This window comes from Oncorhynchus masou, unplaced genomic scaffold, assembly GCF_036934945.1.
Source record: "Oncorhynchus masou masou isolate Uvic2021 unplaced genomic scaffold, UVic_Omas_1.1 unplaced_scaffold_1429, whole genome shotgun sequence".
Lineage (NCBI taxonomy): Eukaryota > Metazoa > Chordata > Actinopteri > Salmoniformes > Salmonidae > Oncorhynchus > Oncorhynchus masou.
Genome location: NW_027004249.1, coordinates 51,935 through 69,166, shown reverse-complemented (window position 1 = coordinate 69,166; position 17,232 = coordinate 51,935). Strand labels below are relative to the sequence as shown.

The 17,232-nt window shown below is 44.9% G+C and overlaps 1 protein-coding gene across 1 annotated transcript in view; it reads left to right on the top strand.

The window, feature by feature from the left end:
• LOC135530813 (probable global transcription activator SNF2L2) overlaps positions 1 to 10,884 on the top strand; it is a 65,473-nt gene extending 54,589 nt beyond the window's left edge. The window contains exon 8 of the mRNA XM_064958988.1: positions 10,500 to 10,884. Within this exon, the coding sequence (XP_064815060.1) occupies positions 10,500 to 10,535 (36 nt within the window). The 3' untranslated portion in view covers positions 10,536 to 10,884. The remainder of the gene's footprint in view (positions 1 to 10,499) is intronic.
• Positions 10,885 to 17,232: the final 6,348 nt, after the last annotated feature.

Here is a 17,232-nt window from a genome sequence, read left to right as displayed (position 1 = left end):
TCTCTCCATGTCTCTCTCCATCCCCATGTTTCTCTCTCTCCATCCCCATGTTTCTCTCTCTCTCCATCCCCATGTTTTCTCTCTCTCCATCCCCATGTTTCTCTCTCTCTCCATCCCCATGTTTCTCTCTCTCTCCATCCCCATGTTTTCTCTCTCTTCATGTCTCTCTCCATCCCCATGTTTCTCTCTCTCATCATGTCTCTCTCCATCCCCATGTTTTTCTCTCTCCATCCCCATGTTTCTCTCTCTCTTCATGTCTCTCCATCCCCATGTTTCTCTCTCTCCATCCCCATGTTTCTCTCTCTCTCCATTCCCATGTTCTCTCTCTCTCCATCCCCATGTTTCTCTCTCTCTCCATCCCCATGTTTCTCTCTCTCATCATGTCTCTCTCCATCCCCATGTTTTCTCTCTCTCCATCCCCATGTTTCTCTCTCTCATCATATCTCTCTCCATCCCCATGTTTCTCTCTCTCTCCATGTCTCTCTCTCTCTCCATCCCCATGTTTCTCTCTCTCTCCATCCCCATGTTTCTCTCTCTCCATTCCCATGTTTCTCTCTCTCTCCATCCCCATGTTTCTCTCTCTCTCCATCCCCAAGTTTCTCTCTCTCTCCATGTCTCTCTCCATCCCCATGTTTCTCTCTCTCTCCATGTCTCTCTCCATCCCCATGTTTCTCTCTCTCTCCATCCCCATGTTTCTCTCTCTCTCCATTCCCATGTTTCTCTCTCTCTCTATCCCCATGTTTTTCTCTCTCTCCATTCCCATGTTTCTCTCTCTCCATTCCCATGTTTCTCTCTCTCCATCCCCATGTTTCTCTCTCTCATCATGTCTCTCTCCATCCCCATGTTTCTCTCTCTCTCCATTCCCATGTTTCTCTCTCTCCATCCCCATGTTTCTCTCTCTCTCCATCCCCATGTTTCTCTCTCTCTTCATGTCTCTCTCCATCCCCATGCTTCTCTCTCTTCATGTCTCTCTCCATCCCCATGTTTCTCTCTCTCTTCATGTCTCTCTCCATCCCCATGCTTCTCTCTCTGCATGTCTCTCTCCATCCCCATGTTTCTCTCTCTCATCATGTCTCTCTCCATCCCCATGTTTCTCTCTCTCTTCATGTCTCTCTCCATCCCCATGTTTCTCTCTCTCATCATGTCTCTCTCCATCCCCATGTTTCTCTCTCTCTCCATCCCCATGTTTCTCTCTCTCTCCATCCCCATGTTTTTCTCTCTCATCATGTCTCTCTCCATCCCCATGTTTCTCTCTCTCTTCATGTCTCTCTCCATCCCCATGTTTCTCTCTCTCATCATGTCTCTCTCCATCCCCATGTTTCTCTCTCTCTCCATCCCCATGTTTCTCTCTCTCTCCATCCCCATGTTTTTCTCTCTCTCCATGTCTCTCTCCATCCCCATGTTTCTCTCTCTCATCATGTCTCTCTCCATCCCCATGTTTCTCTCTCTCTTCATGTCTCTCTCCATCCCCATGTTTCTCTCTCTCATCATGTCTCTCTCCATCCCCATGTTTCTCTCTCTCTCCATCCCCATGTTTCTCAATTCAATTCAATTCAATTCAAGGGGCTTTATTGGCATGGGAAACATGTGTTTACATTGCCATGTCTCTCTCCATTCCCTTGTTTCTCTCTCTCTCTCATCATGTCTCTCTCTCATCCCCATGTTTCTCTCTCTCATCATGTCTCTCCATCCCCATGTTTCTCTCTCTCATCATGTCTCTCTCCATCCCCATGTTTCTCTCTCTCATCATGTCTCTCTCCATCCCCATGTTTCTCTCTCTCTCCATCCCCATGTTTCTCTCTCTCTCCATGTCTCTCTCCATCCCCTTGTTTCTCTCTCTCTCTCATCATGTCTCTCTCTCATCCCCATGTTTCTCTCTCTCATCATGTCTCTCCATCCCCATGTTTCTCTCTCTCATCATGTCTCTCTCCATCCCCATGTTTCTCTCTCTCATCATGTCTCTCTCCATCCCCATGTTTCTCTCTCTCATCATGTCTCTCTCCATCCCCATGTTTCTCTCTCTCATCATGTCTCTCTCCATCCCCATGTTTCTCTCTCTCTCCATGTCTCTCTCCATCCCCATGTTTCTCTCTCCATGTCTCTCTCCATCCCCATGTTTCTCTCTCTCTCCATGTCTCTCTCCATCTCCATGTTTCTCTCTCTCCATCCCCATGTTTCTCTCTCTCATCATGTCTCTCTCCATCCCCATGTTTCTCTCTCTCTCCATCCCCATGTTTCTCTCTCTCTCCATCCCCATGCTTCTCTCTCTCTCCATCCCCATGTTTCTCTCTCTCATCATGTCTCTCTCCATCCCCATGTTTCTCTCTCTCCATCCCCATGTTTCTCTCTCTCTCCATCCCCATGTTTCTCTCTCTCATCATGTCTCTCTCCATCCCCATGTTTCTCTCTCTCTCCATCCCCATGTTTCTCTCTCTCTCCATGTCTCTCTCCATCCCCATGTTTCTCTCTCTCTCCATCCCCATGTTTCTCTCTCTCTCCATGTCTCTCTCCATCCCCATGCTTTCTCTCTCTCCATCCCCATGTTTCTCTCTCTCTCTATCCCCATGTTTTCTCTCTCTCCATCCCCATGTTTCTCTCTCTCCATCCCCATGTTTCTCTCTCTCTCCATCCCCATGTTTCTCTCTCTCTCCATCCCCATGTTTCTCTCTCTCTCCATCCCCATGTTTCTCTCTCTCTCCATCCCCATGTTTTCTCTCTCTCCATCCCCATGTTTTCTCTCTCTCCATCCCCATGTTTCTCTCTCTCTCCATCCCCCTGTTTCTCTCTCTCTCCATCCCCATGTTTCTCTCTCTCATCATGTCTCTCTCCATCCCCATGCTTCTCTCTCTCTCCATCCCCATGTTTCTCTCTCTCATCATGTCTCTCTCCATCCCCATGTTTCTCTCTCTTCATGTCTCTCTCCATTCCCATGTTTCTCTCTCTCTCCATCCCCATGTTTCTCTCTCTCTCCATCCCCATGTTTCTCTCTCTCTCCATCCCCATGTTTCTCTCTCTCTTCATGTCTCTCTCCATCCCCATGTTTCTCTCTCTTCATGTCTCTCTCCATCCCCATGTTTCTCTCTCTCTTCATGTCTCTCTCCAACCCCATGTTTCTCTCTCTCTCCATGTCTCTCTCTCTCATCATGTCTCCATCCCCATGTTTCTCTCTCTCTCCATCCCCATGTTTCTCTCTCTCTCCATGTCTCTCTCCATCCCCATGCTTCTCTCTCTCTCCATCCCCATGTTTCTCTCTCTCTCCATCCCCATGTTTCTCTCTCTCCATCCCCATGTTTTCTCTCTCTCCATCCCCATGTTTCTCTCTCTCCATCCCCATGTTTCTCTCTCTCTTCATGTCTCTCTCCATCCCCATGTTTCTCTCTCTCCATCCCCATGTTTCTCTCTCTCTCCATTCCCATGTCTCTCTCTCTCCATCCCCATGTTTCTCTCTCTCTCCATCCCCATGTTTCTCTCTCTCATCATGTCTCTCTCCATCCCCATGTTTCTCTCTCTCCATCCCCATGTTTCTCTCTCTCATCATGTCTCTCTGCATCCCCATGTTTCTCTCTCTCTCCATGTCTCTCTACATCCCCATGTTTCTCTCTCTTCATATCTCTCTCCATCCCCATGTTTCTCTCTCTCTCCATCCCCATGTTTCTCTCTCTCTTCATGTCTCTCTCCATCCCCATGTTTCTCTCTCTCATCATGTCTCTCTCCATCCCCATGTTTCTCTCTCTCTCCATCCCCATGTTTCTCTCTCTCTTCATGTCTCTCCATCCCCATGTTTCTCTCTCTCTCCATCCCCATGTGTCTCTCTCTCTCTCCATTCCCATGTGTCTCTCTCTCTCTCCATCCCCATGTTTCTCTCTCTCTCCATCCCCATGTTTCTCTCTCTCATCATGTCTCTCTCCATCCCCATGTTTCTCTCTCTCTCCATCCCCATGTTTCTCTCTCTCATCATATCTCTCTCCATCCCCATGTTTCTCTCTCTCCATGTCTCTCTCTCTCTCCATCCCCATGTTTCTCTCTCTCCATCCCCATGTTTCTCTCTCTCTCCATTCCCATGTTTCTCTCTCTCTCCATCCCCATGTTTCTCTCTCTCTCCATCCCCATGTTTTCTCTCTCTTCATGTCTCTCTCCATCCCCATGTTTCTCTCTCTCTCCATGTCTCTCTCCATCCCCATGCTTCTCTCTCTCTCCATCCCCATGTTTCTCTCTCTCCATTCCCATGTTTCTCTCTCTCTCCATCCCCATGTTTTTCTCTCTCTCCATGTCTCTCTCCATCCCCTTGTTTCTCTCTCTCTCTCATCATGTCTCTCTCTCATCCCCATGTTTCTCTCTCTCATCATGTCTCTCCATCCCCATGTTTCTCTCTCTCATCATGTCTCTCTCCATCCCCATGTTTCTCTCTCTCATCATGTCTCTCTCCATCCCCATGTTTCTCTCTCTCATCATGTCTCTCTCCATCCCCATGTTTCTCTCTCTCTCCATGTCTCTCTCCATCCCCATGCTTCTCTCTCTCTCCATCCCCATGTTTCTCTCTCTCTCCATCCCCATGTTTCTCTCTCTCCATCCCCATGTTTCTCTCTCTCTCCATGTCTCTCTCCATCCCCATGTTTTCTCTCTCTCTGCATGTCTCTCTCCATCCCCATGTTTCTCTCTCTCTCCATGTCTCTCTCCATCCCCATGCTTCTCTCTCTCTCCATCCCCATGTTTCTCTCTCTCTCCATCCCCATGTTTCTCTCTCTCTCCATCCCCATGTTTCTCTCTCTCTCCATCCCCATGTTTCTCTCTCTCTCCATCCCCATGTTTCTCTCTCTCTTCATGTCTCTCTCCATCCCCATGTTTCTCTCTCTCATCATGTCTCTCTCCATCCCCATGTTTCTCTCTCTCTCCATCCCCATGTTTCTCTCTCTCTTCATGTCTCTCCATCCCCATGTTTCTCTCTCTCTCCATCCCCATGTTTCTCTCTCTCTCCATTCCCATGTGTCTCTCTCTCTCTCCATCCCCATGTTTCTCTCTCTCTCCATCCCCATGTTTCTCTCTCTCATCATGTCTCTCTCCATCCCCATGTTTCTCTCTCTCTCCATCCCCATGTTTCTCTCTCTCATCATATCTCTCTCCATCCCCATGTTTCTCTCTCTCTCCATGTCTCTCTCTCTCTCCATCCCCATGTTTCTCTCTCTCTTCATGTCTCTCTCCATCCCCATGTTTCTCTCTCTCATCATGTCTCTCTCCATCCCCATGTTTCTCTCTCTCTCCATCCCCATGTTTCTCTCTCTCTCCATCCCCATGTTTTTCTCTCTCATCATGTCTCTCTCCATCCCCATGTTTCTCTCTCTCTTCATGTCTCTCTCCATCCCCATGTTTCTCTCTCTCTCCATGTCTCTCTCCATCCCCATGTTTCTCTCTCTCTCCATGTCTCTCTCCATTCCCTTGTTTCTCTCTCTCTCATCATGTCTCTCTCTCATCCCCATGTTTCTCTCTCTCATCATGTCTCTCCATCCCCATGTTTCTCTCTCTCATCATGTCTCTCTCCATCCCCATGTTTCTCTCTCTCATCATGTCTCTCTCCATCCCCATGTTTCTCTCTCTCTCCATCCCCATGTTTCTCTCTCTCTCCATGTCTCTCTCCATCCCCTTGTTTCTCTCTCTCTCTCATCATGTTTCTCTCTCTCATCATGTCTCTCTCCATCCCCATGTTTCTCTCTCTCTTCATGTCTCTCTCCATTCCCATGTTTCTCTCTCTCTCCATCCCCCCCCATGTTTCTCTCTCTCATCATGTCTCTCTCCATCCCCATGCTTCTCTCTCTCTCCATCCCCATGTTTCTCTCTCTCATCATGTCTCTCTCCATCCCCATGTTTCTCTCTCTCTTCATGTCTCTCTCCATTCCCATGTTTCTCTCTCTCTCCATCCCCATGTTTCTCTCTCTCTCCATCCCCATGTTTCTCTCTCTCTCCATCCCCATGTTTCTCTCTCTCTTCATGTCTCTCTCCATCCCCATGTTTCTCTCTCTCTTCATGTCTCTCTCCATCCCCATGTTTCTCTCTCTCTTCATGTCTCTCTCCAACCCCATGTCTCTCTCTCTCATCATGTCTCCAAACCCATGCTTCTCTCTCTCCATCCCCATGTTTCTCTCTCTCTCCATGTCTCTCTCCATCCCCATGCTTCTCTCTCTCTCCATCCCCATGTTTCTCTCTCTCTCCATCCCCATGTTTCTCTCTCTCTCCATCCCCATGTTTCTCTCTCTCTCCATCCCCATGTTTCTCTCTCTCCATCCCCATGTTTCTCTCTCTCTTCATGTCTCTCTCCATCCCCATGTTTCTCTCTCTCTCCATCCCCATGTTTCTCTCTCTCTCCATTCCCATGTGTCTCTCTCTCTCTCCATCCCCATGTTTCTCTCTCTCTCCATCCCCATGTTTCTCTCTCTCATCATGTCTCTCTCCATCCCCATGTTTCTCTCTCTCTCCATCCCCATGTTTCTCTCTCTCATCATGTCTCTCTGCATCCCCATGTTTCTCTCTCTCTCCATGTCTCTCTACATCCCCATGTTTCTCTCTCTTCATATCTCTCTCCATCCCCATGTTTCTCTCTCTCTCCATGTCTCTCTCTCTCTCCATCCCCATGTTTCTCTCTCTCTCCATCCCCATGTTTCTCTCTCTCTCCATTCCCATGTTTCTCTCTCTCTCCATCCCCATGTTTCTCTCTCTCTCCATCCCCATGTTTCTCTCTCTCCATCCCCATGTTTCTCTCTCTCTTCATGTCTCTCTCCATCCCCATGTTTCTCTCTCTCTCCATGTCTCTCTCCATCCCCATGCTTCTCTCTCTCTCCATCCCCATGTTTCTCTCTCTCCATTCCCATGTTTCTCTCTCTCTCCATCCCCATGTTTTTCTCTCTCCATTCCCATGTTTCTCTCTCTCTCCATTCCCATGTTTCTCTCTCTCTCCATCCCCATGTTTCTCTCTCTCATCATGTCTCTCTCCATCCCCATGTTTCTCTCTCCATTCCCATGTTTCTCTCTCTCTTCATCCCCATGTTTCTCTCTCTCTCCATCCCCATGTTTCTCTCTCTCTTCATGTCTCTCTCCATCCCCATGCTTCTCTCTCTGCATGTCTCTCTCCATCCCCATGCTTCTCTCTCTGCATGTCTCTCTCCATCCCCATGTTTCTCTCTCTCATCATGTCTCTCTCCATCCCCATGTTTCTCTCTCTCATCATGTCTCTCTCCATCCCCATGTTTCTCTCTCTCTCCATCCCCATGTTTTTCTCTCTCTCCATGTCTCTCTCCATCCCCATGTTTCTCTCTCTCTCCATGTCTCTCTCCATCCCCATGTTTTCTCTCTCTCCATGTCTCTCTCCATCCCCTTGTTCTCTCTCTCTCTCATCATGTCTCTCTCTCATCCCCATGTTTCTCTCTCTCATCATGTCTCTCCATCCCCATGTTTCTCTCTCTCATCATGTCTCTCTCCATCCCCATGTTTCTCTCTCTCATCATGTCTCTCTCCATCCCCATGTTTCTCTCTCTCTCCATCCCCATGTTTCTCTCTCTCTCCATGTCTCTCTCCATCCCCTTGTTTCTCTCTCTCTCTCATCATGTCTCTCTCTCATCCCCATGTTTCTCTCTCTCATCATGTCTCTCCATCCCCATGTTTCTCTCTCTCATCATGTCTCTCTCCATCCCCATGTTTCTCTCTCTCATCATGTCTCTCTCCATCCCCATGTTTCTCTCTCTCATCATGTCTCTCTCCATCCCCATGTTTCTCTCTCTCTCTCCATGTCTCTCTCCATCCCCATGTTTCTCTCTCTCTCCATCCCCATGTTTCTCTCTCTCTCCATGTCTCTCTCCATCTCCATGTTTCTCTCTCTCTCCATCCCCATGTTTCTCTCTCTCATCATGTCTCTCTCCATCCCCATGTTTCTCTCTCTCTCCATCCCCATGTTTCTCTCTCTCTCCATGTCTCTCTCCATCTCCATGTTTCTTCTCTCTCTCCATCCCCATGTTTCTCTCTCTCATCATGTCTCTCTCCATCCCCATGTTTCTCTCTCTCCATCCCCATGTTTCTCTCTCTCCATCCCCATGCTTCTCTCTCTCTCATCCCCATGTTTCTCTCTCCATCATGTCTCTCTCCATCCCCATGTTTCTCTCTCTCCATCCCCATGTTTCTCTCTCTCCATCCCCATGTTTCTCTCTCTCTTCATGTCTCTCTCCATCCCCATGCTTCTCTCTCTCTCCATCCCCATGTTTCTCTCTCTCATCATGTCTCTCTCCATCCCCATGTTTCTCTCTCTCTCCATCCCCATGTTTCTCTCTCTCATCATGTCTCTCTCCATCCCCATGTTTCTCTCTCTCTCCATCCCCATGTTTCTCTCTCTCCATCCCCATGCTTCTCTCTCTCCATCCCCATGCTTCTCTCTCTCCATCCCCATGTTTCTCTCTCTCTTCATGTCTCTCTCCATCCCCATGTTTCTCTCTCTCTTCATGTCTCTCTCCATCCCCATGTTTCTCTCTCTCTCCATGTCTCTCTCCATCCCCATGTTTCTCTCTCTCTCCATCCCCATGTTTCTCTCTCTCTCCATCCCCATGTTTCTCTCTCTCTTCATGTCTCTCTCCATCCCCATGTTTTCTCTCTCTCCATCCCCATGTTTCTCTCTCTCATCATGTCTCTCTCCATCCCCATGTTTCTCTCTCTCTTCATCTCCATCCCCATGTTTCTCTCTCTCATCATGTCTCTCTCCATCCCCATGCTTCTTCTCTCTCTCCATCCCCATGTTTCTCTCTCTCATCATGTCTCTCTCCATCCCCATGCTTCTCTCTCTCTCCATCCCCATGTTTCTCTCTCTCTCCATCCCCATGTTTCTCTCTCTCTTCATGTCTCTCTCCATCCCCATGTTTCTCTCTCTCTCCATCCCCATGTTTCTCTCTCTCTCCATCCCCATGTTTCTCTCTCTCTCCATCCCCATGTTTCTCTCTCTCTCCATCCCCATGTTTCTCTCTCTCTCCATCCCCATGTTTCTCTCTCTCTCCATCCCCATGTTTCTCTCTCTCTCCATCCCCATGTTTCTCTCTCTCTTCATGTCTCTCTCCATCCCCATGTTTCTCTCTCTTCATGTCTCTCTCCATCCCCATGTTTCTCTCTCCATGTCTCTCTCCAACCCCATGTTTCTCTCTCTCTCCATGTCTCTCTCTCTCATCATGTCTCCATCCCCATGTTTTCTCTCTCTCCATCCCCATGTTTTCTCTCTCTCCATGTCTCTCTCCATCCCCATGCTTCTCTCTCTCCATCCCCATGTTTCTCTCTCTCTCCATCCCCATGTTTCTCTCTCTCTCCATCCCCATGTTTCTCTCTCTCTCCATCCCCATGTTTTCTCTCTCTCCATCCCCATGTTTCTCTCTCTCTTCATGTCTCTCTCCATCCCCATGTTTCTCTCTCTCTCCATGTCTCTCTCCATCCCCATGTTTATCTCTCTCTCCATCCCGAAGCTTCTCTCTCTCCATGTCTCTCTCCATCCCCATGTTTATCTCTCTCTCCATCCCGAAGCTTCTCTCTCTCCATGTCTCTCTCCATCCCCATGTTTCTCTCTCTCTTCATGTCTCTCTCCATCCCCATGTTTCTCTCTCTCATCATGTCTCTCTGCATCCCCATGTTTCTCTCTCTCTCCATGTCTCTCTCCATCCCCATGTTTCTCTCTCTTCATGTCTCTCTCCATCCCCATGTTTCTCTCTCTCTCCATCCCCATGTTTCTCTCTCTCTTCATGTCTCTCTCCATCCCCATGGTTCTCTCTCTCTTCATGTCTCTCTCCAACCCCATGTTTCTCTCTCTCTCCATCCCCATGTTTCTCTCTCTCTCCATGTCTCTCTCCATCCCCATGCTTCTCTCTCTCTCCATCCCCATGTTTCTCTCTCTCTCCATCCCCATGTTTCTCTCTCTCTCCATCCCCATGTTTCTCTCTCTCTCCATGTCTCTCTCCATCCCCATGTTTCTCTCTCTCTCCATCCCCATGTTTCTCTCTCTCATCATGTCTCTCTCCATCCCCATGTTTCTCTCTCTCCATGTCTCTCTCCATCCCCATGTTTCTCTCTCTCTCCATGTCTCTCTCCATCCCCATGTTTCTCTCTCTCTTCGTGACTCTTTTTTCTCTCTCTCTCCACGCATGTCTCTCTTTCTTTCTCTCCATGTTTCTCTCCATCTCTTTCTCTCTCTCTCTTTCTTTCTCTCCATGTTTATCTCTCCATGTGTCTTTCTCTCTATCTCCACTCATCTCTCTCTCTTTCTTTCTCTCTGTGTTTCTCTCTCCATTTCTCTTTCTTTCTCTCTTTCTCTGCTCTTCTGCAGTTCAGGAGGAAAAGGTAAGTTATGCTTCTCTCTCCTCTTCTCTCTTATCTTTGTTCTCTGAGCTATTCTAGAGTTGGTTGTTAGGTTGTTAATTCCTGTGGTCTGGTGAAGTCTCATCCCAGCAGGTCCACTGTTGATGACCTCATAGTGTTGTCTTCCTCTGCAGAATCAGTCTGAGGAGAGCAGAAGTGAAGATGAGTGAAGAAGAGGAAGGCTGATCCTTTGGACTTAACAAGAAAATCCTTTCTTTTATTTTCTACAGTAATGCACTTCTTCAATCATTTTGGTTTTGTTTGTTCTTTCTACTATATGGATGTTTTCTGTCAGAGCTGTCCCCACCATAGTGATGGCATGTGACTATGTTATTAGTACAGTACAGACAGGATGACATACAGACAGGGTTTTCTATGGCAATATTCTTATTAGTTTACCCTACAGGAATATTTTAAAGATCAAACGTTGTGGAGAATCTATATTTTAAGCGTGTTTGTACATTTTATATATTTATGCTTTAATTCAATGGGATTAAAACAATTTCAGAATCAACAACACATATGCTTGCAAATGCTTAGTTTCTATAATTGCTTTTTGAAGTGTTTATATCATGGCAGTATAGATATATCTAATGTTATATTTCCCACTACTCCCATTAGCATTCGTCTCCTATAGAGCTCCCCAGCTTGTAGTCCAAACAACAGGAAATGATTTGCCTCTGGTTCGTCCAGACGTTCCTATCGGGAAAATGAATAAGGAAAGAATGGGGTTTTGGAATAAAGGCAGAAAATAAGGTCTAAGGTTAACACACGCTTAGGAGGTCTTATATGTTGTGTTCTATGATATAATATCAGTCAGTTAACATGACCTTTATTCAACTTAATGTTGTGTGTTTTTTTAATACATAAATGCTTCAAAATTCACAAGAAGTGATATTAGCTGGTGAAGATGATCTCATAGAACAAAACGTACGATCTCCTGAGCCTTTGTTTACCACAGACCTTATTTCTCATTTTCCCATAGGTTTTGTCCAACAAACCATGGCGGAGTGAGTGCCTACAAAAAGACGCAATTACGATTTCTCTATATTATCCTAAGCAATATCTTAATCTCTCCATACTGCAGTTTAACAGTTAGTAGTCCTAGCTGCTGCCATTATCTTAATCTCCCCATACTGCAGTTTAACAGTTAGTAGTCCTAGCTGCTGCCATTATCTTAATCTCCCCATACTGCAGTTTAACAGTTAGTAGTCCTAGCTGCTGCCATTATCTTAATCTCCATACTGCAGTTTAACAGTTAGTAGTCCTAGCTGCTGCCATTATCTTAATCTCCCCATACTGCAGTTTAACAGTTAGTAGTCCTAGCTGCTGCCATTATCTTAATCTCCATACTGCAGTTTAACAGTTAGTAGTCCTAGCTGCTGCCATTATCTTAATCTCCCCATACTGCAGTTTAACAGTTAGTAGTCCTAGCTGCTGCCATTATCTTAATCTCCCCATACTGCAGTTTAACAGTTAGTAGTCCTAGCTGCTGCCATTATCTTAATCTCCATACCATACTGCTAGCCATTATCTTTTAACAGTTAGTAGTCCTAGCTGCTGCCATTATCTTAATCTCCCCATACTGCAGTTTAACAATAAGTAGTCCTAGCTGCTGCCATTATCTTAATCTCCCCATACTGCAGTTTAACAGTTAGTAGTCCTAGCTGCTGCCATTATCTTAATCTCCCCATACTGCAGTTTAACAGTTAGTAGTCCTAGCTGCTGCCATTATCTTAATCTCCATACTGCAGTTTAACAGTTAGTAGTCCTAGCTGCTGCCATTATCTTAATCTTCCCATACTGCAGTTTAACAGTTAGTAGTCCTAGCTGCTGCCATTATCTTAATCTCCATACTGCAGTTTAACAGTTAGTAGTCCTAGCTGCTGCCATTATCTTAATCTCCCCATACTGCAGTTTAACAGTTAGTAGTCCTAGCTGCTGCCATTATTAATCTTAAGTTTAACAGTTAGTAGTCCTAGCTGCTGCCATTATCTTAATCTCCATACTGCAGTTTAACAGTTAGTAGTCCTAGCTGCTGCCATTATCTTAATATCCCCATACTGCAGTTTAACAGTTAGTAGTCCTAGCTGCTGCCATTATCTTAATCTCCCCATACTGCAGTTTAACAGTTAGTAGTCCTAGCTGCTGCCATTATCTTAATCTCCATACTGCAGTTTAACAGTTAGTAGTCCTAGCTGCTGCCATTATCTTAATCTTCCCATACTGCAGTTTAACAGTCCTAGCCATTATCTTAATCTCCCCATACTAGTTTAACCTAGCTGCTGCCATTATCTTAATCTCCCCATACTGCAGTTTAACAGTTAGTAGTCCTAGCTGCTGCCATTATCTTAATCTCCATACTGCAGTTTAACAGTTAGTAGTCCTAGCTGCTGCCATTATCTTAATCTCCCCATACTGCAGTTTAACAGTTAGTAGTCCTAGCTGCTGCCATTATCTTAATCTCCCCATACTGCAGTTTAACAGTTAGTAGTCCTAGCTGCTGCCATTATCTTAATCTCCCCATACTGCAGTTTAACAGTTAGTAGTCCTAGCTGCTGCCATTATCTTAATCTCCCATACTGCAGTTTAACAGTTAGTAGTCCTAGCTGCTGCCATTATCTTAATCTCCCCATACTGCAGTTTAACAGTTAGTAGTCCTAGCTGCTGCCATTATCTTAATCTCCCCATACTGCAGTTTAACAGTTAGTAGTCCTAGCTGCTGCCATTATCTTAATCTCCATACTGCAGTTTAACAGTTAGTAGTCCTAGCTGCTGCCATTATCTTAATCTCCCCATACTGCAGTTTAACAGTTAGTAGTCCTAGCTGCTGCCATTATCTTAATCTCCCCATACTGCAGTTTAACAGTTAGTAGTCCTAGCTGCTGCCATTATCTTAATCTCCATACTGCAGTTTAACAGTTAGTAGTCCTAGCTGCTGCCATTATCTTAATCTCCCCATACTGCAGTTTAACAGTTAGTAGTCCTAGCTGCTGCCATTATCTTAATCTCCCCATACTGCAGTTTAACAGTTAGTAGTCCTAGCTGCTGCCATTATCTTAATCTCCCCATACTGCAGTTTAACAGTTAGTAGTCCTAGCTGCTGCCATTATCTTAATCTCCATACTGCAGTTTAACAGTTAGTAGTCCTAGCTGCTGCCATTATCTTAATCTCTCCATACTGCAGTTTAACAGTTAGTAGTCCTAGCTGCTGCCATTATCTTAATCTTAATCTCCATACTGCAGTTTAACAGTTAGTAGTCCTAGCTGCTGCCATTATCTTAAATCCCCATACTGCAGTTTAACAGTTAGTAGTCCTAGCTGCTGCCATTATCTTAATCTCCCCATACTGCAGTTTAACAGTTAGTAGTCCTAGCTGCTGCCATTATCTTAATCTCCATACTGCAGTTTAACAGTTAGTAGTCCTAGCTGCTGCCATTATCTTAATCTCCATACTGCAGTTTAACAGTTAGTAGTCCTAGCTGCTGCCATTATCTTAATCTTACTGCAGTTTAACAGTTAGTAGTCCTAGCTGCTGCCATTATCTTAATCTCCCCATACTGCAGTTTAACAGTTAGTAGTCCTAGCTGCTGCCATTATCTTAATCTCCCCATACTGCAGTTTAACAGTTAGTAGTCCTAGCTGCTGCCATTATCTTAATATCCCCATACTGCAGTTTAACAGTTAGTAGTCCTAGCTGCTGCCATTATCTTAATCTCCATACTGCAGTTTAACAGTTAGTAGTCCTAGCTGCTGCCATTATCTTAATCTCCATACTGCAGTTTAACAGTTAGTAGTCCTAGCTGCTGCCATTATCTTAATCTCCATACTGCAGTTTAACAGTTAGTAGTCCTAGCTGCTGCCATTATCTTAATCTCCATACTGCAGTTTAACAGTTAGTAGTCCTAGCTGCTGCCATTATCTTAATATCCCCATACTGCAGTTTAACAGTTAGTAGTCCTAGCTCATGTAGAGAGAGACCACATTCTGCAGTATATTGATTTCATTCTTTATGGATTGAAGTGCTCTGTTTTGATTTACTCATTTAGATATTAGATATCAGTTAGATATGAGTCATTAATCTAGTAGTGATCTCCTCTCTCTGTTACCCTGCAGTGTTGTTGTGTGGTGGTGTTGTGTGGTTGACTAGATAGACAGACAGGCAGAGAGGAAAACAGGACGACAGATAGACATACAGGAAGACAGACAGAGAGACAGGCTGACATGAAAACAGACAGACAGGAAGACAGCATGGTAGAGAGACAAGGAAAGAGACAGGCAGGAAGAAAGACAGACGGGCAGAGAGAGGCAGACAGACCGGAAGAAAGACTGACATGCAGACAGGCAGAGAGAGAGGCAGGCAGACAGGCAGAGAGAGAGGCAGGCAGACAGGCAGAGAGAGAGGCAGGCAGACAGGAAGACTTACTGGCAGTATCTCTCTGAATGGTCTGATCTGGTCTCTTCTGTTCTTGTCGTCTTTGTGGTTATATCATCTTTGTATTTGTGGTTGTATCTCAATGCCCAGAGCAAAATAAAATGAAAGAACTGAGTATTACCTCTTGTTCTACCATTGTATTTCTTCAACGTCTGTTCTGTACGTCCACTTTATTACGATAGCCTTCAGTGTCTATAGACCTGTTAGACCAGTATCTATAGACCTGTTAGACCAGTATCTATAGATCAGTATCTATAGACCTGTTAGACCAGTATCTATAGATCAGTATCTATAGACCTGTTAGACCAGTATCTATAGACCTTTTAGACCAGTATCTATAGACCTGTTAGACCAGTATCTATAGACCTTTTAGACCAGTATCTATAGACCTTTTAGACCGGTATCTATAGACCTGTTAGACCAGCATCTATAGACCTGTTAGACCAGTATCTATAGACCTGTTAGACCAGTATCTATAGACCTGTTAGACCAGTATCTATAGACCTGTTAGACCAGTATCTATAGACCTGATAGACCAGTATCTATAGACCTGTTAGACCAGTATCCAGTATCTATAGACCTGTTAGACCAGTTATGTCTTCTCTTGAGAGCCAGGTCTGCCTACGGCGGCCTTCTTTCTCAATAGCAAGGCTATGCTCACGTAGTATGTACATAGTCAAAGCTTTCCTTGGGTCAGTCACAGTGGTCAGGTATTCTGCTGTACTCTCTGTTTAGGGCCAAATAGCATTCTAGTTTGCTTTGTTTTTGTTTGTTAATTATTTCCAATGTGTCAAGTAATTATCTTTTAGTTTTCTCTTGATTTGGTTGGGTCTAATTGTGTTGCTGTCCTGGGGCTCTGTGGGGTCTGTTTGTGTTTGTGAACAGAGCCCCAGGACCAACTTGCTTAGGGGACTTCTCCAGGTTAATCTCTGTAGGTGATGGCTTTGTTATGGAAGGTATGGAGGTTGAAGAATTTAACGTCTCTCTTCTGGATTTTGATCATTAGCTGGTATCGCCCTAATTCTGCTCTGCATTCATTATTTGTTTCTTGGCAGAATTCTACATGCAGAGTCTCAATTTTGTGTTTGTCCCATTTTGTGAATTTTAGGTTGGTGAGCGGACCCCAAACCTCACAACCATAAAGGGCAATGGGTTCTGTAACTGATTGAAGTGTTTTTTTGCCTTATCCTAATTAGTATGTTGAATTTCATGTTATTTTTGATGTTATAGAAGGCTCGGGTGCTGCAGACTGTTCTATTTCCCTTCATTGATATGTATGTTGAAGAGGGTGGGGCTTAAGCTGCATCCCTGTCTGGCCCTTTGGAAAGAAATGTGTGTGTTGTTTGACAATTTTAAGCACACGCTTGATGTATGTGTACATGGATTTGATAATTTCGTATGTTTGTCAACGCCACTTCCCACCCATTTGTATTGCAGACCCTCATGCCAAAATGAGTCAAAAGCTTTTTTGAAAACTAGGCAAGTCAGTTAAAACCTCTCCTGGATATGTGGGACGCTAGCGTCACACCTGGCAAAAGCCAATGAAAATGCAGAGAGCCAAATTCAAATAAATTACTATAAAAATCAAACTTTCATGAAATCACACATGTAAGATACCAAATTAAAGCTACACTTGTTGTGAATCCAGCCATCGTGTCAGATTTCAAAAAGGCTTTTCGGCGAAAGCAAACAATGCTATTATCTGATAGCACAACAGTAAACAAACATTGACAAGCATATTTCAACCCTTCAGGCGCGACACAAAGCGCAGAAATAAAGATATAATTCATGCCTTACCTTTGATGAGCTTCTTTTGTTGGCACTCCAATATGTCCCATAAACATCACAAATGGTCCTTTTGTTCGATTAATTCTGTCGATATATATCCAAAATGTCTATTTATTTGGAGCGTTTGATCCAGAAATACACCGGTTCCAACTTGCGCTACGTGACTACAAAATATCTCAAAAGTTACCTGAAAACTTTGCCAAAACATTTCAAACTACTTTTATAATACAACTTTAGGTATTTTTTAACGTAAATAATCGATCCAATTGAAGATGGGATGATCTGTGTTCAATACAGGAGGAAAACAAACTGTAGCATGCTTTCAGGTCACGCGACTCTAACAAAGAGTCCTCTTCACTCTAGCCTCGTTCTGAACAGTGTTACTTCTTCATTACACAAAGGAAAAATGACAACCAATTTCTAAAGACTGTTGACATCCAGTGGAAGCGGTAGGAACTGCAAGAAGGTCCCTTAGAAATCTGGATTCCCAATGAAAGCTCATTGAAAAGAGAGTGAACTCAAAAATCTAAAATCTAAATCTATCCAAATCTAATAATATGCATATCTTATCTTCTGGGGATGAGTAGCGGGCAATTGAATTTGGGCATGCTTTTTGGGCATGCTTTTCATCCAATATTCCGAAT